This window comes from Grampus griseus (assembly GCF_964374135.1).
Source record: "Grampus griseus genome assembly, chromosome: 1".
Taxonomy (NCBI): Eukaryota; Metazoa; Chordata; class Mammalia; order Artiodactyla; family Delphinidae; genus Grampus; species Grampus griseus.
The window spans coordinates 139,891,542-139,915,236 of NC_139017.1; the positions used below are offsets into that span (position 1 = coordinate 139,891,542).

General features: G+C 36.9%; 1 protein-coding gene across 2 annotated transcripts in view; it reads right to left on the reverse strand.

Moving 5' to 3' along the window:
- ZFYVE9 (zinc finger FYVE-type containing 9) overlaps nucleotides 1–23,695 on the reverse strand; it is a 133,444-nt gene that overhangs the window by 11,348 nt on the left and 98,401 nt on the right. Inside the window, exons 12-13 of one of the 2 annotated variants that reach the window (XM_082675401.1) lie at nucleotides 23,124–23,228; nucleotides 1,708–1,858 (exon numbers count right to left, since the gene is read on the reverse strand). In XM_082675401.1, coding sequence (XP_082531527.1) covers nucleotides 1,708–1,858; nucleotides 23,124–23,228 — 256 coding nt within the window. Of the gene's footprint in view, nucleotides 1–1,707; nucleotides 1,859–19,178; nucleotides 19,245–23,123; nucleotides 23,229–23,695 lie in introns of those variants that run through there. The other variant, XM_082675402.1, reaches the window with a different exon arrangement.

Below are 23,695 nucleotides of genomic sequence, written 5' to 3' on the forward strand. Positions count from 1 at the left end.
AAAGACCACAGGCCTGCAAAGCCTAAAATATTTATCATAGTCACAGGAAAAGTTTGCTGACCCCTGATCTAATTCATTGCTTTTTTTAGATCAAATATATTTTGAATATGGAGATATGGTTGCCAACTATTTTATTTACCAAGTGGAGCTATTAAAAAAACAAACACCTATTTAAAAGACAAACACCTCTTCATGAAAGAAAGGATATTTAATTACATTTAGCTTTATGAAAACTGCACTACACTTTTTATTTCTCCACATCTTAAACTGGACTGAGCTATTCCACCTTCCTACCCATTGGCCCTACAGTATCTCTAATGGGTAGGTGATCCAGCCTTTGTCAGAGACTCCTAGTGACAGGGAGCCCACAAAGCACAAGGCAACCATTTCTATTTCTGGATAGCTCTCAGTGTTACAGAGTGTGCTCTCAAATTGAGCCCAAATCTAGATCCTTGTAGCTTTCACCCACTGGTGCTGGTTTTGGTCTTTTGTAGCTATAGAGAGTAAGTTGAATATTGTTTCCACATAATAGAAAACCTTAAAAATAGAGATAGCTATTTTTCACCCTCTTTCAATCTGTACTTTTCCAGGTTAAACATTTATACTTTATTCAAGAGGTCTTCCTTTGACCTAGTTTCTAAACATCTCACAGGCCTTGAATCATCCTCTAAAGACCTTCTAGTTTTATCACCAATTACGTTAATGATATCCAGAACTTATTCAAATATTATAGACATGATTTGACTAATAGGGAGCATAGTGGATTTATCACCAACCTATTTTAGATAGTATATTTGAATATACATGTGCTCAGTACCTTTTACGCCTTACTAAACAACTGATTTAAAAAATACACTGAAGACAATGACCTACAGTATGTCTACTAGAGAAGTATTTCATAAAGCATACTAAAGAAAGCTAGTTTTAGGAGATATTCTGAGGGGAAAAAAGATTCATGGTCAAATAAATTTGGGAAGGTCTAGGCACTATCCTGCTTTTGTAAAATCACAATACACATCAGTTTGTTAAAGGCTCTGAAAAGTCCTGCAGTAAAGAAATCTGCTTAAACTTGTTTAACATAGGATTTCTCAGTCTAATATAATAAGCTAAACTTTTATTTATTTCTGTGAATATTTTAAAAAACCATAGAAGCTGATAAGACACTTTAGGAAATGGCACATTGAGCAATGCTTCTTAAATTCTCATGTGTATTTGAATAACACAGCAATTGTGTTAAAACACAAATTCTGACTCAGCAGAAATGGGGTATGGAGTCTTCATCTCTAACAATCTTCTAAGTGATGAGACCACATTCTGAGTACCACCGAATCTGGAAGGCTTCCTTCAGAATCCTGTCAACCTATTAATTTAATTAACGTTCTTTGGGTATGGTCATTCAAAAAGCTCTAAATCCACCTAAGCATATTCTCACCATGGGGCCTAGTCTTCTACCTTCAAATATCAATGCTGGCTCTGTCAGTATCCTGAGGCAGTATTTTCAAGATGCTCCCCTCAATAACAGAGATCCCATTTGCAACTCTAAGTCTGGGTAGTCAACATACTCCTAAAGAATAAGCTTGGAAAGGTTAATTTAATCAAACTGTGGTCACCTATTCTGACAGTGAGTGTTATGGGGCTGACATATCCAACTCTCCAGTTCCAGTACAATCTTCCATTCTTATAACCTCAATCAGCTCAAACACTCACCCTTTCTGGGTTGATTGTGAATACTGATAGCCTGGGTCTGATAGTTGCCATCATCATTCTGGACACACACGAGATGAGAGTCTGCCTTCTCATTGAAGCAGGCACCTCCTGCCAGGACATGCTCATTGGACTTGTTCATGGCTTTCATCATCTGCAATCAAAGAAAGGCTAACTTTCTTATTCTGCCAAGAATGGGCATTTTTTGGTGTGTCTGACATAGCACCACTCCACAACTTCTCAAAGACAAAAGAGAATATTATTATTTAATTAAAGTGACAAAGGAGCTACCAAATAATGAAAACAAAGTGAAAAATCAGTCACTATTAGTAAAAATTCACATACTTGTTGAATTCTCTCTGTAGTTTATAGGTGATTTATATTACAACCCAAACACATGACATTTTGCATTCATTTTCTGTCTTTTTATTGCTGCACTAAACGCAAGTAACTAAAATTAGTTTAGCTAATTACAATAGTTTCTCCTATCCACTGGATTCTCTGAGAATATATATACACTGAAATTCTAAGTCAAAAGAATGTCCCATATTTAAGTCTATCTTGCCTTCTTTTTCTACATCCATACAAAGGAGTGCTTTCCTCTACAAATATATGAACTCCATTATTTCTTAGTTTTATTAACTTATGTTTGATATCTTCAATGAAATCACTTACTAATATTTTGCTTTGTTCTTATAAAGAGAGTTAAGGTGATAATTCTGAACCTAACCTGGAAAAACTCATTGGCCACCACTTTGTATCTAGTAAATAAATCTAGTAAATAAACCATCTTGATGCTAAAATCTGGCTTCTCGTTGAAACAGGCTAATGATAATTTATTCGTTTGTTTTTATTCCCATTTTTTCCTTCATGTCATCATTTGTTCAACTTTCTAATTCAATCTTTTTAAATGGCTTTGATCTTTTGAAAACTCTAGTTTAAAACTTTTATTTTCTTTTACTCCCCTCTTCTTCTTACATTATAAACTGCAGTGTGAAAAACAGCAGATGAGTGTTCTGATACCTTTTATATTCTTGTATCACTATACTCAAAAAAATGTATTGAAATAAAATTCACGACATAAAATTAACCATTTTAAAGTGAACAACTCAGTGGCATTTAGTACATTCACAACGTTCTTCAACCACCACTCTTATCTAGTTCCAAAACACTTCCATCATTCATTCCAAAGTAAAATCCCTCACTCATTAACCAGTTTCTTCCCACTCCCCCCTCCAACCACCAATCTGCATTCTGTCTGTATTCTGGATATTTCATATAAATGGAACCACATAATATGTGACTACTGTGTCTGGCTTCTTTCACTTAGCATAATGTTTTGGGAGCTCATCCATGGTATAGCATATATCAATACTTCATTCTCTTTTATGGCTGAATAATATTTCATTGTGCATATACACCACAGTTTGTTTAACCATCCATCCATGAATGTTTGGGCTATGTCGGCCTTTTGGCTATCGTGAATAGTGCTACTATGAAAATGTGTGTACGTGTACTTGTTATGAGGACCTGTTTTCAATACTTCGGAATATATACTAGGGGTAGAATTACAGGGTCATATGGTAATTCTATGTTTAACTTTTTGAGGAGCTGCCAAAATGTTTTTCATAGTGCATGAACCATTTAAAATTTCCACCAACAGTGTACTAGGTTTCTAATTTCTCTGCAGCCTTGTCAACACTTGTTATTTTCCACTGTTGTTGTTGTTTTTTATAGCCATCCTAGTAGGTATGAAGGAGTACCTCATTGTGGTTTTGATTTGCATTTCCCTAGTGACTGATGACATTAACCATCTTTCAAGTGCTTGTTGGCCATTTGTATATCTTCTTTGGAGAAATGTCTCTTCAAGTCCTTTGCTCGTTTTTAAATTGGATTGTTTGTCTTTTGTGTTGAGTTATAAAAGTTCTTTACATATTCTAGATCTAGAGACCAGATCCTTATCAGATATATAGATTGCAAATATTTTCTCCCATTGTATTGGTTGTCTTTTCACTTTCTTGTTAATGTCCTTGGATGCACAAAAGGTTTTAATTTTTATTAAGTCCAATTTATGTATTTTTTTCTTTTTTTGCTTGTGCTTTTGGTGTCATATCTAAAAATCCACTGCCAAATCAAAGGTCATGAAAACTTATCCTCATGTTTTTTTCTAAGAGCTTTATGGATTTAGCTCTTATATTTAGGTCATTGATCCATTTTGAGTTAAACTTCGTTCATGGTTTGAAGTAAGGGTACAACTTAATTCTTTTTATATATGGATATTCAGTTGTCCTAGTACCATTTGTTGAAGACTATTCTTTCACCATTAAATAGTCTTGGCATGCTTGTCAAAATCAACTGGACATAAATGTGTGAATTTATTTCTGGGACCTTAATTCTATTCCATGCCAATACCGCACTATTTTGATTACTGTAGCCTTGCAATAAGTTTCGAAATTGGGAAATGTGTAGGCTCCAATTTTGTTCTTTCACAAGATTATTTTGGCTTCAGAGTCCCTTGCAATTCCAAATGAATTTGAATATTGGCTTTCCATTTCTACAAAAAAAAAAGGCCACTGGAATTCTGATAGGGCTTGCACTGGATCTGTAGATCACTTTGGTAGTATTGACATATTAACAATATTAAGTCTTCCAATACATGAATATGAGATGTCTTCCCATTTATTTAGGTCTTCTTCAAGTTCTTTCAACAAGTTTTATCGTTTTCAGGTTTCAAGTCTTTTACCTCCTTGGTAAATTTATTTCTCGGTACTGTATCGATACAATTCTGAGATATCATCATCTCCTGGTTTGACTTTGTTATGTTTATAACTCTTACAAAGTTAATATTTTGATATATAGCTGTATCGCCAGAGGCATCCAAACAATAATTAAATATTCCTCTCACACTAACTTTTATCAACCCATTAAAACAAACCAGTTCTATCAGGGTTTTCCAAAGATTACTTTTAAATAAGTTTTTGCAAATAAGGTAAGTCAGCTAGAAGACTCCTACTTAGGGAAGTCAATAGATAGACTAATTTAGGTTCTCATTTGCAATTTACACTTTTATCACATGAGGGAAATGGCTACAATCATATACAGCAATTCTAAAAAAACATATCCATCGTTTCTTCCAAATCATTAGGCTAAAGTGGTTTCTAATTTTGTCTACATTGAAGAGATTAAAAATATTTTCAGGAATTCCCTGGCAGTCCAGTGGTTAGGACTCAGCGCTCTCACTTGCAAGCCTTGGTTCAATCCCTGGTCGGGGAACTAAGATCCCTCAAGCTGCACGGCATGGCCAAAAAATTTTTTTTAATAAATAAATATTTTTGATTCAGACATTCTGAATAAATTAGCTAGCCTCTAAGAAAATCATTTCCCTGGATGTCAATTTCAAGCCCAATGAGATTTTAAAAACTTCATATTTTTTTAGAAATGAATGAACAGATTTTTTTCTCTTAAAACTATGTTCATTTATACCAAAAGGAGAATTTCCCAGATATTCAAAGGATCTTACTGAACATAAAATAAACTTACACTTGTTATATGATGATATAAATACTGGATTTTCCATTTTATTTGTGCCATTTCTCTGCTCTGTCAATTCAAATTCTGTAATATCTCTTGACCTATCACTATTGTCACTGCAGTTCAAGACCAATTACCTCTTTTCTGGATATAATAACAACTTTATAACTGTTTTATCTATAGTCAGTCTCTAGCAGCACTGACTCATTCCACATGTGAAATAAAATTCATAGTTTATGGCAACACAAGAAAAATTTAAACATAAAAAATTCTCTCTGCCTTTTGGCTTCCTGTCTCCTCTCTACTACTGTGCACTGTGAATCGGCATTATGCATCCACCAAACCTCCCCACTGGCAGAAATACCTGCTTAACCATGAATGCAACATTCTCCTAGCTCCAACAAGACCACTTAAAAGATAACATTGCTTCTGGATCTTGTAAGGGGGCCATTTTTTGCAGATCTGGATTGTGTAAACTGTCAGTAATATGTCATTTAGTGTACAGCACTCTGTCTCAAAAAACTTGTAATTGTGCTTTGAATTCTAATGGGCATATCATTTCTCAGAGCTTTCTGAGATGCCGTTCTGGGTTATAATCCTCAATTTGGCTCAAATAAAATTTTTCTTTTCTTTCTTAGACTGACTGATTAATTTTTAGTCCACACAGAATGTTCCCACATTTACAAAGCACAGCTCTGATCATATCACATCTTCCCCACCTTGTCCTCCATTCAAATCGCAAGCGTCCTATGCTCTAACCCCAAACCAACTTTCTTATCTCTCTTCCTACTGTATCCTTACAAGCAGGATTACTTCCATTTTCCATCTCTGAGCTTTAGCATATGCTATTTTTTAGTCTCCCTTTTCTTCTCCCATATCCAAGCACCTGAAAAAGCTGACCCCAAATCAAGGCTTAGGAAAAACACCAACTCCTGCATATAGCCTTCTTTAATTCCCTATCAGACACTAATGTGACCACTCCCTTCTTTGAACTGCCATAGCACATTCTTTGCATTTCTTATATGGCATCATCCACATTCAGTCCTGGATCTGATTAATAGCAAAGATTCAAGCCAAACTGCCTATATTTCAATCCCGGCTTTGCTACTAACTAGCTGTATGTCACTGGGCAAGTCACTTGATTTCTCTGTGTCCCAATTTCTTCCTCTGTAAAATGGGATAATAAAAGTAACTATTTCATGGGAATTCCCTGGTAGTGCAGTGGTTAAGAATCCGCCTGGGGGCTTCCCTGGTGGTGCAGTGGTTAAGAATCCGCCTGCCAATGCAGGGGACACGGGTTCGAGCCCTGGTCTGGGAAGATCCCACATGCCGCGGAGCAACTAAGCCCGTGCACCACAACTACTGAGCCTGCGCTCTAGAGCCTGCGAGCCACAACTACTGAGCCCACATGCCACAACTACTGAAGCCCGTGCACCTAGAGCCCGTGCTCCGCAACAAGAGAAGCCACTGCAATGAGAAGCCTGCACACCACAATGAAGAGTAGCCCCCACTCGCTGCAACTAGAGAAAGCCCACATGCAGCAACAAAGACCCAAAGCAGCCAAAAATAAATAAATAAATTAAAAAAGAAAAAAAGAATCTGCCTGCCAATACAGGGGACATGGTTTCAAGCCCTGGTCTGGGAAGATCCCACATGCCACGAAGCAACTAGGCCCGTGCACCACAACTACTGAGCCTGTGTTCTAGAACCTGTGAGCCACAACTACTGAGCCTGAGCGCCTAGAGCCCGTGCTCTGCAACGCGAGAAACCACCACAATGAGAAGCTCATGCACTGCAACGAAGAGTAGCCCCTGCCCGCCACAACTAGAAAAAGCCTGCACGCAGCCACGAAGACCCAAATGCAGCCAAAAATAAATACATAAAAATAAATTTTAAAAAGTAACTATTTCATGTGATGAGGACTAAACAAATATTAATAAAGTGCTTAGAACAGCACTAAGAGCATAATAAGCTCGAGTGTTTGTTAAATAAAATTTGTATGCTCATCTCCTCCACACTGCTTATAAAATTGTAAAGCAACCTTCAAGTCAGCAGCAAATAATTCAACTGAGTACATCTTATGAGATAATGAGATTCAGACCTTCCTAAGAGCTCACAAATTAGTAGCAATGACATACTGATAAAAGGCAGGAAGCAACTTCTGTAACAACAGTACGTGCAAAATCGATAACATCTATGAAGTGCCAACCATGAGCCAGGCACTGACCTAAATTCTATTTTGGTCTTATATCAAAAGGACCATTTTAACATACCAAGTGAAGCAGTACATAAGCTTTATTTTCCTGTGTTTCCCACCCCCAGAGTCTAACCATTCACACAATCACAAAAACCAATTAAAAAAATATAGTTCTAGGGGAATTCCCTGGTGGTTTAGTGGTTAGGACTTGATGCTTTCACTGCTGGGGCCCAGGTTCGATCCCTGGTCGGAGAACTAAGATCCTGCAAGCCTCACGGTGGAAAAAAAAAAAAAAGAAAGAAACTTTAAAAAAGAATGTAAAAGATGTACAAATATTAATATATTATACAAACTTAGAGGAAACAGAAATCATTACAGCTTAGAATAATCTGAAAAGGCGGCCCCCCCAAAAAAAAGATGGGAACAGAGGAAAGAAGGAGTGATACTGTCTAGGAAGAATTCTAGGAAGGTTTCCTAAAAGGTTTAACATTTGAATTGGTTTTGAAATCAGGTACAGAGGAAGAACACTTTGGATAAAGAGAAAAGCATGAGTAAAGGAAGAGAAACAGAACTGAGAAAGGAACACCGAAATGAATAACAATGGGACAGGTGGAGGAATATCCTTCCCTGGAGATATTTAGGGAAGATATAAATATTTGTCCTTCCAGTTAGCTCGGGTTCACTTATGTCTAGAACCTGGCATCTACCTTCCAGGTCTATGGGTCTACATATCATGAACCATGAACCTTCACTCATTCATGTACCAAATACTCAATGAGCATCTAATGGGTACCAGGAACTGTGTTAGTACTTGGTTTATTCAGTGTGAACAAACAAATCTTCCCTCATAGAACTTAGATTGTTGTGTGTAGAGGGGGAGGAAAAAAATTAAATAAATAAGTAAAATACTTTAAATGTTAGACACTGATAAGTGCTATACAGAAAAATAAAGCATGAAGGAGGACTAGGAGTACTGGCTAGTGCGATTTAATATTGGATACTTAGGAGAGGTCTTACTGAAAAGTGAGGGAAAAGCCATGGGAATATGTAAGGAAGAGCCTTACAGGCATTTAGAATAGCTGGTGCAATGGCTGTGTGGTTGTAGCATGTTAGCAAGCCAGGCAGTTTCAAGGAACATTAATTAAGGACAGTGTGACTGAAAAAGGAGAGGTGTAAGAAGTTAGGTTAGACAGGTAATGGTTTAAGAAGTACAAATGCTATAGAAGACTTCAGTGATAGTTCTGACTGGTATGAAAGGTCTTTGAAGAATTTTGAGCAGAGGAGTGACATGATTTGACTTAATTTTAACAGGATCACTTGGGCTGCTGTGTTGAAAATAAACTGATGGGGGAAAGGCTACCAATAAGAAGACCAGTTAGACATGAAAGGATGTTCAACATCACTAATCATTAAAGAAAAACAAAACTACAATGAGGTATCACCTCACACCAGTCAAAATGGCCATCATCAAAAAATCTACAAACAATAAATGCTGGAGAGGGTGTGGAAAAAAGGGAACCCTCTTGCACTGTTGGTGGGAATGTAAATTGATATAGCCACTATGTGGAACAGTATGGAGGTTCCTTAAAAAACTAAAAATAGAACTACCATATGACCCAGCAGTCCCCCTACTGGGCATATACCTTGAGAAAACCATAATTCAAAAAGAGTCATGTACCACAATGTTCACTGCAGCACTATTTGCAATAGCCAGGACAGAGAAGCAACCTAAGTGTCCATCGACAGATGAATGGATAAAGAAGACGTGGCACATATATACAATGGAAAAAGAAACAAAATTGAATTATTTATAGTGAGGTAGATGGACCTAGAGACTGTCATACAGAGTGAAGTAAGTCAGAAAGAGAAAAACAACTACTGTATGCTAACACATATATATGGAATCAAAAAGAAAATCTTTCTGAAGAACCTAGGGGCAGGACAGGAATAAAGACACAGACATAGAGAATGTATTTGAGGACATGGGGAGGGGGAAGGGCAAGCTGGGACAAAGTGAGAGAGTGGCATTGACATATATACCCTACCAAATGTAAAACAGATAGCTAGTGGGAACCAGCCACATAGCACAGGGAGATCAGCTTGGTACTTTGTGACCACCTAGAGGCGTGGGATAAGGAGGGTGGGAGGGAGACGCCAAGAGGGAGGAGATATGGGGATATACGTATATGTATAGCTGATTCACTTTGTTATAAAGCAGAAACTAACACGCCATTGTAAAGCAATTATACTCTAATAAAGATGTTAAAAAAAATGAAAAAAAAGACCAGTTAGGAGACCACTACACAAATCCAAGATTAACTTAGACCAAGACTGGCCCAAGGATTGAGGGGTGGTTGGGTTCCAGATAAATTTGGAAGGTAGAGCCAGAAGAATTTCCTAACAGACTGGACACAGAATATGAAAGAAGCCTTAAAGATGACTCCAAAGTTTTAAGCCTGGTAACTGGAAGGATGGCACTGCCATTAACTTAGGGAAGACTACAAGAAGAGGAGGTTTTGAGGGAAGATCAGGAGGTCAGAATTGAACTTGCTAAGCTTGAGATGCCTATGTAAGTAGAGATGTCAAGTGCGCAAGAAGACACTCAAGTCGAGGAGTTCCCTGGTGGCCTAGTGGTTAGGATTCCAGGCTTCCACTGCCGTGGCTGGGGTTTAATCCCTGGTCAGGGAACTAAGATCCTGCAAGCCACGTGGCACAGCCGACAAAGTTAATTAGTTAATTAATTTTTTTAAAAGACCCTCAAGTCTAACAAAACAGGGAAGACAGTCAGGCTGAAGAAAGATATTTGGAAGACAACATCAGTATAGAGACAGTATTTAAGGCCAGGAGACTGGATAGCTCACCAAGGAAATGGATAGAGACAAATAAAACTTACAGGGACTGAGCCCTTGAGTTTTTCAAAATGAGTGAAATATGGAGTCAGAAAGAGGGATGTACGGAGATAGAAGTTAAATTGTGGAAGATGAGGGATGCCGAAGGAGTCCAGGGTTTCTTGTGGTGCTTGAACACAATGAGATTAGAGCTGGTAGTCTGAAAGCCAAAAGTGGCAGCAAGCTTGTAAGTGCTGGGAGATAGGGAAGGCCAGGGGTTTGGCTAGAAACAGCATTCTGAAGCCACTGTTCACCCCTATCAATGGGCATGCAGTGACACTGGAGGGAGGGGAAGACAATCTTACTCTGAACATGCAGTGTTCAGCAGTGACCTCCTGGCGCAGTCACTGGAGGGAGAGCAGCCAGGGCTCCTTCTTGGGGATCCTTATATTTTCATTTAACCTGTGGTTAAATACTGTCTTCCATGTATAACACTGGGAACAGCTATGCTAATAATCAATGGAACAGCACCTCCTTCCTCTGCACTATTTTCCAGAGCAGTTTTCACCAACTCCTTTCATTCTTTTGAAAAGAAGACTATCAGTTCCTCCATCCCAAGAGAAAAGAAATGTATTCCTTGAGGGCCAGAAAATAAAACATTCCTTAAGCAGATTTTAGGGCCATCTGTTTTTATTTGTGCTACAATGAACCTTTAAAATTATGCTTTTGTAACTTCACATTTCTCTGAAGAATATGTGTAGCTTTGAACTAAAATAAACCAAAACTCTGATTTTAGAATTACACAGGGAAAAGAATCTCAAGAGGCCATTCAGCCTAAATTATACAAGACGGGGATTACATAGATATACAACTTCACAGATTCTTGCATTATATCACAACCAATATAAATTTCTCTATTTCTCTCTGGTTTTGAGTAAAGAATTAATACAATTTTGTTCCTTTTTGCTTGAAACTTTGACATGAGGTTAACTCTTTGGCTCTATTCCCCCTGTGACATGATGAAAGTTTGAATGTCCACTACATTTCTTGAAAATTTTTGTTATTTTTTAGTTATATTTAAAATAATTGGCAAAATGTACATATTCAGTACATATTTAAAGTGTACAATCTGATGAATTTTGGTATGTGTATATACCCATATAAACAGCACTTGAAATCATTCTACTCTGTTCCACCAATCTAGAAATACATATTATACCAAAACCATACTGTCTTGATTAACCTACCTTTAAAATAAGCCTTAACATCAGGTAGTGTACGTCTTTGAATTATGTTCTTTTTCAAAGTTGTCTCAGCTATTCTAGATTTTTTGCATCTCCATATATATTTTAGAATCAGTGTCTCAGTTTCTATTTTGAAACAGCCTGCTGGTATTTTGATTGGGTCTGTATTGAAGCTATGAATCAATTCCGGGAGAAATGACATCTTAACAATATTGAGTCTTCTGATTCATAAATATAGTATATCTCTTCACTTATTTGGGTCTTCAATTTCTCTTAGCAATATTCTGTAGTTTTCAGTGTATGAAAATAGTATTGTTTTTTAAAACAATTTATTTATTTATTTTTGGCTGCGTTGGGTCTTGCTGCACATGGGCTTTCTCTAGTTGCGGCAAGCGGGGGCTACTCTTTGTTGCGGTGTGTGGGCTTCTCACTGCGGTGGCTTCTCTTGTTGCGGAGCACGGGCTCTAGGCCTGCGGGGTTCAGTAGTTGTGGTTTGCAGGCTCTAGAGCACAGGCTCAGTAGTTGTGGCGCACGGGCTTAGCTGCTCCACGGCATGTGGGATCTTCGCGGACCAGGGCTCGAACCCATGTCCCCTGCATTAGCAGGCATATTCTTAACCACTGTGCCACCAGGGAAGCCCTACTGTATTGTTTTTAAATTCCAATTTCTGATTGTTAGTATACAGAAATACAGTTGACTTTTACACAATGATTTTGCAACTCTGATAAATTCATTGGACCACATCTAGTACTATTCTGTAAATTCTTTAGAATTTCCTACACAGACAATCATGTTATCTGTGAATACAGACAATCTTACTTCTTTTTTTCATCTGTATTCCTCTAATTTTGTTTTATTGCCTTATTACATTGGCTAGAAGATCCACTGAAATGCTAAATAGAAATAAGAGTAGACATCATCTCCTTGTTCCCAATCTTAAAGAAGAACCAGTCAATCAAGTCACTGTTAGATATATTAATTTTAAGTTTTTCATAAATTCTCTTTATTAGATTGTAAAAGTTCTCTTCTATTTTTAAACTGCTGATACATATATATATATATATATATATATATATATATACACACACACAGATAGATAGCTCTCTCTCTCTATATATATATAGAGAGAGAGGGTGTGGGGGAGAGAGAGAGAGATTGAATGGAAGTATGAGTTCATCAAATGCTTTTTCTGCAGCAGCTTTTTCTTTTAACGTGTTTTTCCTTTCTGTCCTGTTAATATGCTGAGTTACAGATTGATTTTTGAATGTTAAAGCAATTTAGCATATTTGGAATAAGCCCCATTTAGTCATGAAGTACCTTATTATTTTGTGTATTACTGAATTGGATATACTAAAAACTTATGTATTTATGCAACCACCTATGAGGGATATAGGTCTACAGTTTTCATTTCTTCCAATTTTTTTTCTAGTTTTGATACTAGTGTAATGAAGGCCCCATCGAAAGAGATTCCCTCCTCATCTATTTTCTAAGAGTGTATAGAACTGGTGTTATTTCTTCCTTCATTTTGTAAAAGTCACCAGTGAACATATCTAGACCTGGGCTTTTCTTTGTGAAAAGGTTTATAATAATAAATTCAACTCTTTCAATGGACGCAGGGCTATTCCAGCTACCTATTTTTTCTTGACAGAGGTATGAAAGTTGATGTTCAAAGAATTTGTCCATTTTGTCCAAGTTGGACATGTATTAGCATAAATGTGTTCATAATATGCCCTATTGTCTTCTTACTATTTACAGGACTTGTAATGATAGCCCTCTCTCTCACATCTCATAATGTTAATTTGTGTTTTTACTATTTTTTAATTGAAGTATAGGTGATTTACAATATTAGTTTCAGGTGTGCAACAGTGATTCAATATTTTTATAGATTATACTGCATTTAAAGTTTATAAAATAGTGACTATATTTCCCTGTGCTGTACAATATATCCTTCTAGTCTTATTTATTTTATAGACAGTAGTTTGTACCTCCTTACTCCCCTACCCATATCTTGCCACTCCCCACTCCCCTCTTCCTAGTTTATTCTCTATATCTGTGAGTCTGTTTCTGTTTGGTTATATTCATTGGTTTGTTTTATTTTTTAGATTCCACATACAAGTGATAGCATTACAGTATTTGTCTTTCTCTGTCTGACATATTTCACTAAGCATAATACCCTCTCGGTCCGTCCATATTGTTGTAAATGGCAGAATTTCATTCTTTCTCATGGCCAAGTAATACTCCGTTACATAGATAGACAGATAGATAGATAAAGAGATATATCTATGTATCACATCTTATTTATCCATCCATCTGTTCATGGACACTTAGGTTTCTTCTATATCTTGGCTACTGTAAGTTATGCTGCTATGAACATTGGGGTACATGTATATTTTCAAATTACTGTTTTTGTTTTCTTCGAATATACATCCAGGAGTGGAACTGCTGAATCATGGCAGTTCTATCTTTACTTTTTTGAGGAATCTCCATAATATTCTCCATAGTAGCTGTACCAATTTACATTCCCACTAACAGTGTACTAGGATCCCCCTTTCTCCACAGCTTTGCCAACGTTTGTTATTTATAGGCTTTTTTAAAAATTAATCTTTATTGGAGTATAGCTGCTTATAGACATTTTGATGATAGCCATTCTGACAAGTGTGAGTTGCTATCTCACTGGGGTTTTGATTTGCATTTCTCTGATGATTAGAAATGTTGAGAAACTTTTCATGTGCCTTTGGCCATGTGTATATTTTCTTTGACACAATGTCTATTTATGTCTTCTTACCTTTTTTTTTGGCCATGCCGTGCAGCTTGCAGAATCTTAGTTCCCCGATCAAGGATCAAACCTGGGCCCCGGCAATGAGAGCACTGACTCCTAACCACTGGACTGCCAGGGAATTCCCTTCTGACCATTTTTAAATCAGGTTGGTTGTTTTTTTGATATTGAGTTGTGTGAACCATGTATATAGTTTGGACATTAACCCCTTATCGGTCATATCATTTGCAAATATTTTCTCCTATTCAAGAGGTTGTGTTTTCATGTTGTTGATGGTTTCCTTTGGTGTAAAAAAAAAATTTTACATTTAATTAGGTCCCACTTATTTATTTTTGCTTTTATTTCTTTTGCCTTAGGAGACAGATCTAAGAAAATCTTCCTACACTTTATGTCAACAATTTTCATTTCAGTTATAGTATTCTTCAGTTCTGACTGGTTCTTTTAAATATTTTCTAGTTCCTTGTTAAAATTCTTACTGTGTTCATCTATTATTTTCCCTAATTCAGTTAGCATTCTTATTAGTAATGCTTTGAACTCTTGATGTGGTAAATTATTTGTTTCATTAGTTGTTTTTTCAGGAGTTTTCTCTCGTTCTTTCAAATGAAACAAATTCCTCTGTCTTCTCATTTTGCTTAACTTTCTCTGTGTCTATGAAATTAGGTGGCACAGTTATCTATTCTGGTCTTGAAGGGCTGTCCTTGTATGAGTGTCCTTATACAGTGCACGTGCCGACTGGCTTTGGTAGGAGTGCTGCATCTGACACAAGCACAAACCGTCTCTTCCCCCAGGCTGTGCTGGCAGCTATCACCCTGGTACAAAGTGGGGTTGGAGGTGGAGTGGCTAGGAAGAGAGCCAGGTGTGGGCTGGGGCTTCTCCTCTGCTCGGTGGCCATCAACACCCTATTTGGGGTGCAGTGAGGCCCCAGGTTGCTGGAGCAGAATCCCTGAGGGTCAGGTCCAAGCTGTCTCAGTTCCCTCTAAGTGTGTGATCTCCCACTCCCAGCACCAGTTCCCTTGCTCCGGAGGGGAGCAGTACTAGAGCAAGAAGGGCTGAAGTGGGTGCTCAGCATGGGTTGCAATGCGGGCTATGGTAGTCCTGGTCCCAGTCAGAGTCCTAGAGTGCTTCAGATGCACTGCCTCCATAAACACCAGCAATGGCTGCCCCTACCCCACTCAGATGCCCTTCTGGGTCCACGTTGGCTCTGTCCTTCACAACCATGCACTCCCCTTGGCTGCAGCAGCCCTTGCCCTAGTGTGGAACTGTGTCATGGAGCAACTGGGGATGGAAAGGGCACTCAGCTCAGGCTGGGGTGCATGCTGCAGTGGTTATGGGAAACCAGCCAGAGTTCTATGCAGCTTTAATCTCCTTCCTCCACCTTTTTTCAGGAGTAGCAAGTGTTTGCATGCACTTCATAATCAGAGTCTTACAGCCCTCCCGTTAGTCCCACTGGTTTTCAAACCAGTTAAGGTGCTCATCTTCTCAGTGTCAGACCTCAAGGCTAGGGTGCCCAATATGTGGCTTGAACAGCTCTCTCCCCAGGGAGGATCTCTGAGCCTATGTAATCCCCCTCCTTTTCTGTGTCTCCTTCTAGGGACACAGGTTGACCTGATCACTTCTCTTCCCTTCCTACCCGATTTTGTGCATCTGTCTTAGAGCCTTGGCTGTACAAGAATCTTTAGGCCGGTTTCCAGTTAGTTTTCAGTGAGAACTGCTCCACATGTTGATGCATTGGTGATGTGTTTGTTGGGGGGGATGGGCAGTGAGCTCCATGTCCTCCTACTCTACCACCTTTCTTGTACCCTGTGTGTTTTCACTATTTATCTAATCAATCTGATTAGAAATTTGATTTTATTGATCTCAAGAACTTTTAGTTTCATTTTTTAAATTGTTTCTCTGCCTTCTTTTTTTTCTTTCTTTTTTTTTTTTTTTTTTTTTTGCGGTACGCGGGCCTCTCACCACTGCGGCCTCTCCCGTTGAGGAGCACAGGCTCCGGACACGCAGGCTCAGCGGCCGTGGCCCACGGGCCCAGCCGCTCCACAGCATGTGGGATCCTCCCAGACCAGGGCACGAACCTGCGTCCCCTGAATCAGCAGGTGGACCCTCAACCACTGCGCCACCAGGGAAGCCCTCTGCCTTCTATTTTGTGAATTGCTGGTCTTTGTTATTTCCTTTCTTCTGTTTGCTTTGTGTTTCATTTGCTCTTCTTTTTCTAATTTCCTAAGGTAGAAGAGTAGGTCAATGATTTGAGATGTCTTTTTTCTCTAATATAGAAGTTTAATGCTATCAATTTCTTTTTAATCACCGCTTTAGCTGCATCCCACAAATTCTGATATGCCATGTTTTCATTTTCAGTCAGCTCAAAATATTTTCTAATTTTTCTTTAGGTTTCTTCTTTGACCCATTGGTTATTGAGAAGTGTGTATTTTATTCAAGTTTTCTATATCCTTGATGATTTTCTGTCTACTTCTTCTACCAATTATTGATACAGGGGGTTACTGAAATCTCATAATATACTTGTGAGTTCATCCTTGTAGTTCTATTTATCTATATTTGTCCTTATAGTTCTAACAGTTCTTGCTTCATGCATTTTGAAGCACTGTTATTAGATGCACAAATGTTTAGGATTGTTGTACCCTTTTGATGAATTGATCCCTTTATAGTTATGAAATGTGTCTCCTTATCCCTGGTAATATTGTTTATTCTGAAATACATTTTGATATTACTCTATCCACTCAAGCTTTCTTTTGATTAGTATTACTGTAGTATATCTTTTCCCATCCATTTACTTTTAAACTATCTGTATCCTCATATTCCAAGTGGTTTTCTTATTCACAGCATATAGCTGAATCTTTCTTGTTTATCAATCTAACAATTTCCCCTTTTTAACTGAGGGTGCTTAGGTCATTTATAGTTAATGTGATTATTGATATGGCTGGATTTAAATCTAGCATCTTGCCACTTATATCCTATTCGTTATATCTCCTCTTTGTTCTCCTTTTCTTCTTTTCCAGCCTTCTTTATATAATTCCAGTTTCTTTTTGTTGGCTTATTAGCTATACCTCTCCATTTAAATTTTTCTAGTGGTTGCTTTTAGATTTTTATTCTACATCTTTACTTATCAATCTACTTTCAAGTAATATTATGCCACATCCCATGTCATATAGACATGTCATGTATACTTCTATTTCCCCTTTCCTGGAAATACCCTTTGTTTCTACGTAAGTTATAAACTCCACAAAACACTGTTGTTAGTTTTGCTTTAAACAATTATCTTTTAAAGAGTTTTTATATTTACCTATATATTTAACCATTTCCGCTGCTCTTCATTACTTTGTGTGGTTCCAGATTTCCATTATTTGGTATTCTCCATGAAGGACTTCCTTTAACATTTCTTGTGGAATAGGTGGCTGGTAATACATTCTTTTAGCTCTTATATTTCTGAAAAAGCATTTTGCTTTTCATTTTTGAAACATATTTTTACTGGGTATAAAATATAGGTTAACAGTTATCTATTTCAGTATACTTTAAAGGTTTTGTACACTGTCTTGCGGATTGAACTGTTTTGATGAGAAGTCTGCTGTCATTCTTATACTCATTCCTCAGTATACAATGTGGATTTTTTTCTCTCGCTGCTTTTAAGATTCTTCTCTTTACCTCTGGAGTTAAGCAATTTGATTTTGATGATTATAATGTTCCTTAATGTAGTTTTCATCCTGTTTCCTGCAGCTGGAGTTCATTGAGCTTTTTGAATCTATGTGATTATACTTCTCATTAAATTTATAAATTTTTTTTTTTTTTTTTTTTTGCAGTACACAGGCCTCTCACTGCCACGGCCCCACCCATTGTGGAGTGCAGGCTCTGGACGCGCAGGCTCAGTGGCCATAGCTCACGGGTCTAGCTGCTCCGCCGCATGTGGGATCTTCCTGGACTGGGGCACGAACCCATGTCCCCTGCATTGGCAGGTGGACTCTCAACCACTGCGCCACCAGGGAAGCCCCTAAATTTATAAAATTTTTGATCACTGATTCTTCAAATATCTTTTCTGTCAACCCACTCCTCTCCTTTGGAGACTTCAATTACAGAGGCCATCCAACACTTCCCACATCTCAATCATGTGCTGTTCATTTAATTTTTCAGCCTTTTCTCTTTGTGTTTCGTTTTGGATAGTTCTATTGCTGTTTAAAGTTTATTAAATTTTTTCAGCAGTGTCTGATCTGCCATTAATCTCATCCAATGTATTTTTCATCTCATTGTCATTTTTGCTTCTTGAAGCTTGATTTGGGTCTTTTTTATATTTTCTGTGTCTCTCCTTAACAGGTATGTGCCTTGATCTTGTTGAAGCTTTATTTTAAGCTTGTTAGGTAGGATCAGAGCAGCCCAAATTTATGGATAACTTCGATCCTTAGGAATTATTTGTCCCTTTCTTACTCTAGCTCATAAGTGCTAGAGTAAGAATACAAATTATTCTTACAAATTATTCCTGGACCTCTGAGAACTGTTCTCCCTGCTCCTTTCCAGTGTTTTTCTCACATACATGCACTGATTAGTAATCAGCTGAAGACACAATAGGAACCTCCTGCAGATCTCCAGAGTTCTTTTATTTCCATAATCTGTCTTGTAAATTCTAGCCATCATGCCCTCCCTACCCTGTCTTCAATGCAGGGAGACCTCTAGGCTCAGTTTAGGTTCCCCCCCTAACTGCTCTATGGCCTGGAAACTCCAGACAGTAAAGTAGGGTAATCATAGGGCTCACCTTCTCTGCCCCATTGTCCTTTGTATTTTCCCCCCACATATTTTGTCTTGATGTTTAGCTATTTACAGTGGACTGCTATGTTAATGTGCTAGTGCTGCTATAAGAAAGTACTGCAAACTGGTGGCTTAAACAATAGAAATTTATTGTCTCACAATTCTGGAGGCTAGAAGTCCAAAATTAAGATGTCAGCAGAGCTGGTTCCATTTGAGGGCTGTAAAAGGAAAGATTTGTTCCAGACCTCTCTCCTTGACTTGCAGAGTCAAGGACTTGACCTGACTTCCATCTTCTCCCTATGTCTCTTCATATCACCTTCTCTTTATGCATATCTATGTCCAAATTTCCCCTTCTTGTAAGTCATACTAGATTAGGGCTTTACCTCTGTAAAGACCCTATAATCAGCCCTACAATCAGATGTAATCATTAAACTGATGTCTATGAAAATCGGTTTAGTATAGTGTTTAAGAGTAGAATTAGAGTGTCTGGGTTTGGAATTAGAGTGTCTGGGTTTGATTCTAGCTCCAACACTTGCTCGCTCTGTGCCTTAATTTCCTCATCTGTAAAAAGGTAATTACCCTACTCATTTCACAGAAATAGTGTGAAGATACATAGATGCTTAGAATAGTACCTGATATATAATATACCCTAAATAGATGTTAGTTAACACAATGATCAAAATAATCTCATCATAAGAACATGAGTAGCGTTACCTAGACCAACAGAGATCTTGCATGGCCTTGATGAAGGAGATAAGAAAATTTATATACAATGACTACTTCATTTATTAAAATTACTACTTCAGAAATATTATCTTCTAGCTTTCTAAGCTTAAAGTCTTTCCTTATATGGAAAAAAATGTTGCCTGCCATTTCAGTAAACAAAGAATGTTGCCTGCCATTCTGGTAAACAACAAATGTTGCCTATCATCAAGTCATCAGCCACTGCACCTGCCACCAACAGTGCACCCTTAGGGTAAATCAGGATGGAGAAAAAGAGGATACTGGCCCTAGAGAGTTAAGATGCCTGTCTGAGGAATAATTTCAGTGAGCCCTGACTCTTGCATTTTCCCATAAATAGAAAAGCACTAAAATCATTAACTTGAGATGTCTGGTTTTTTTTATGATTAGCAGTACTCTTCTGATGTTCAACTACATGTTTTGTTTTGTTTTTTTCCCAGCAAAAATTCCTATATATCCTGGCTCCTCCCTTACCTCTTTGGAACAGCTCCTCAGAGCTATCTGAGAGGCTGTATCCTGGGCTACAGTCCTCAATAAGGCCACTGTATAAAACATAATTCTCAACTTTTACGCTGTGCTTTTCTTTTTTTTTTTCAGTTGACACTTAGAGGCCTCCTCTCTCCACATTTTACATATAGTTGCCAAAACTCAGTTTTCTAAAATTCTACTTTGGTTAATTCACTTTTCTGCTTTAGAACCTGTAAAATCTCTACAAATTATCATATTAGACTCTAGACTCCTTTGTGTGGTTTCTGAAAGCCTCTGAATATCCAGCAGTCTCTTTGTACAACTTCATTTCCCAGTCGCCTTTAGCCTCTTCTTCACTAGGCAGGTTGATATCTCCATCGTCCCTACCAGACATGCCCATTCCTGGTGCTTTCCTGCCTTTTGTTTAGGCTGGTATCTATCCCTCTTTTCACTTATTTTCCACCCTTCACTTTATAGTGCCTATACATCCTTCACTGTCCATTTCAAATCTTTCCTTCATTTACATTTACATGAATGTTTATAAACATCTACATGGACTGTGCTGCTCTGGCTGTTAGGGATTCAGGCTCATTTAGACATAAAGCAAATTCCTGACTGCTTCATTTATCAGAGCTCTCCCTTCTTTGAATCTTTAATAAACTTCCAATAAGTTTCAGCACTTATTTCCATATTACTTTATCTTTTAGTTATTTTTATATTATTTATATATCTATATTTTGTTTTTACATTTTATGTTATTTATATTTTATTTCTGTTTCATTCAATATATATTTCTTGTGCAATTACTCTATACTAGATTGACTGTTAATGATACAGTGGTAAACAAGACAGACACAGTCCCTCATGGAACTAAAAGTCTAGTAGAGAAAACAGACACTGAATAAGGAATTACAAATATAGTGAGTATTACACATAGAATGTGTGTTATTAAATGAAAGCCTATCTGAAATAAATATGTGGAAAAATGAAAGCCTATCTGAGAAAATGCCATTTAAACTGAAACCTGAAAATTGAGTATGGGTTATGCAAATGAAGAGTAGGGGAAGTACAACAATTAGAAAATAGCTTGTGCAAAGGCTATAAACAAAAGAAAACATAGTTCAGGGAGTGATAAGAAAAACTAAAGGTACAAATAAAGAAAAATGAATGAGAGGAAAGGTGGAATATTGTGGTGATTAAATGAAATAATGTATAAGAAATTACTTTTTCAACTATTAGACACAAGACAATTCAACTGTCCAACATCATGAGAAATAAAATTACACTGAGTTAAAACAAAAATTGAATTAGAAGGGAAGTCAGTCTGCTAAATTAAGTAAGAAAAATAAGTGATATATAATTGGTAAACTTTATTGAAAATTAAATGTAATAAATGACAAGAAATACAGTTACTGTTTTTGAATAAAGATTTCTGAACCTACACAACCATAAACCTAGGAGGCAGAATTCAGATAAAGACAGATAATATGAATGGCAGTTGTTGTCATGAATGTCCTCAGTCAAGTACTGAAATAATTATGGGGGCCTCAAAGCTTTTACAAATATACTTGTATAAACAGATCTAATTACCAAACACAAAGTACCATCTTGTAAACATCAAGGATAGCAATGTATGTTATCCACTTGGAGCTGACATCTGATCATCTCACTTCTGGCAATAAGCTCCCAGAAGGCAGGCAAAATATCTGATTCATCTTTGTATCATATCACGGAATATATTTAACAGACGTTTGTGAAATAGATAATAACATTTCAAATATGGGAAATAAAACAAGTTTTCAAAGCATAGCCTCCTTTAAAAACTATTTAGGGCATAAATTACATAAAAATAGTTCTCTTTAAAGATTTGACTCTAGTTTAGCATAGTTCCAAGGTAGGACTATCTAATAGCTAATTGTATCCCAGGAAAAATTAAGCACACATTCTAACTACTATTTTCTAGTGTCCTGAAAAAAGCCATCAGACAGAAAGTCACAGGGTAAATGTTTTCTTCAAATAGGTCATTCCTACATAATAATACTGAGCCCTGCGCTTAAAAGTCCAGTAAGACATTTCTGTGATTTTAAGTGTATATCAAGTATAAAATGTTTATTGAATGTACAAATGAGTAAGTGAATAAATGGCTGAATGAGAAAGGAAAAAAGAAAGGAAGAAAAGGAAGAAAGAGAAGGAGGGAAGAAGTTATTTTATACCAAGATATGGTGGAAGAAGTAACTGTGGAGTTATCACCCTGTCTAATAAAACAACAAATTTTAACATTATATCAAACTAATTTTTAAATTTTCTATTTTAAATCACAATGATTACTATCCAACACTTTAGAACCCATTTTAAGAAATTTTTAAATTCAAGTACTACTTCACATGGCAAATAGGCAAGAACAGTTATTACATAATTCTGTTATGTGTAGTATGCACAATTTCATTTTAGTTACAAAATACAGCTTAATTCAAAATGCAAACATTTGCTTTCAAAAACTTATTTAAAAATAATTTTGGAACTTATAGGTGAGCTATGATTAAACATTAAGTATAGTTAAAAGTAATATATACTTATAGAAAGAGGGAAAAATAAAAGATCCCACCACTAATAAATATTATAAAGTTAATTTTATACCTCAAAAAGCAAATCTGTCACTGACTGTCAGCATCAAAAGTTCAAAACACAACACATGACACAAGCAAAGACTACATAAATCACGAATTTAACATTTTGTCTTTCTGTTATGGAATTCCCTATCACTGATCTAAGTCATATAATATTATGAACTGATTTCACTGTCGATTAACTAAAACTTTACATGTAATCATGTATTTCTCATCTTCATTTATGATATTCAATTATGAAAAATTCATGGGAAATCTTACCTCATTGTATCTGTTGCTGGGAATTTTGATGCTGGTTTTCCGAACTTCCATATCAACCACCAAACCTTGAACTACTGGCAATGTATACTGGTAATTTCTAAAGTCCTGGGCAAAACCAGATTGAAGTGGAAGAAAGAATTCATCAATGGCAGGATTTAATTTATAGTAATAAAATGAGCATAAATAAAAAGAATGTCAAAATTAAAAGATCTCATTCATTTAAATAATAAGAAAATGTATAATGAAAGCCCCATTGTGTATATTCTACTCTCTGATTAGTCTGTAAACTCTTACAAAGAAGCAGACTAAAAAGTTTCATATACCCTTTATATACAATATTAAACAAATATTTGAATGTTTATCCCTGCTTTGTCACCACCTAACATTTTCTGTTTTTATTTAACTATCTCCTCCCTCTAAGGTAAGCTCCAATAGGGTAAGGATGCTCACTTGTTTTGTTCTTGTTATATCCCAAATGCCTGGAACATCCTGGGGACTAAATGAATACCTGTAGAGTAAAACATGCACGCATATATACTCCACATCTAGTGTGGCTGAAGCAAAATGAGCAA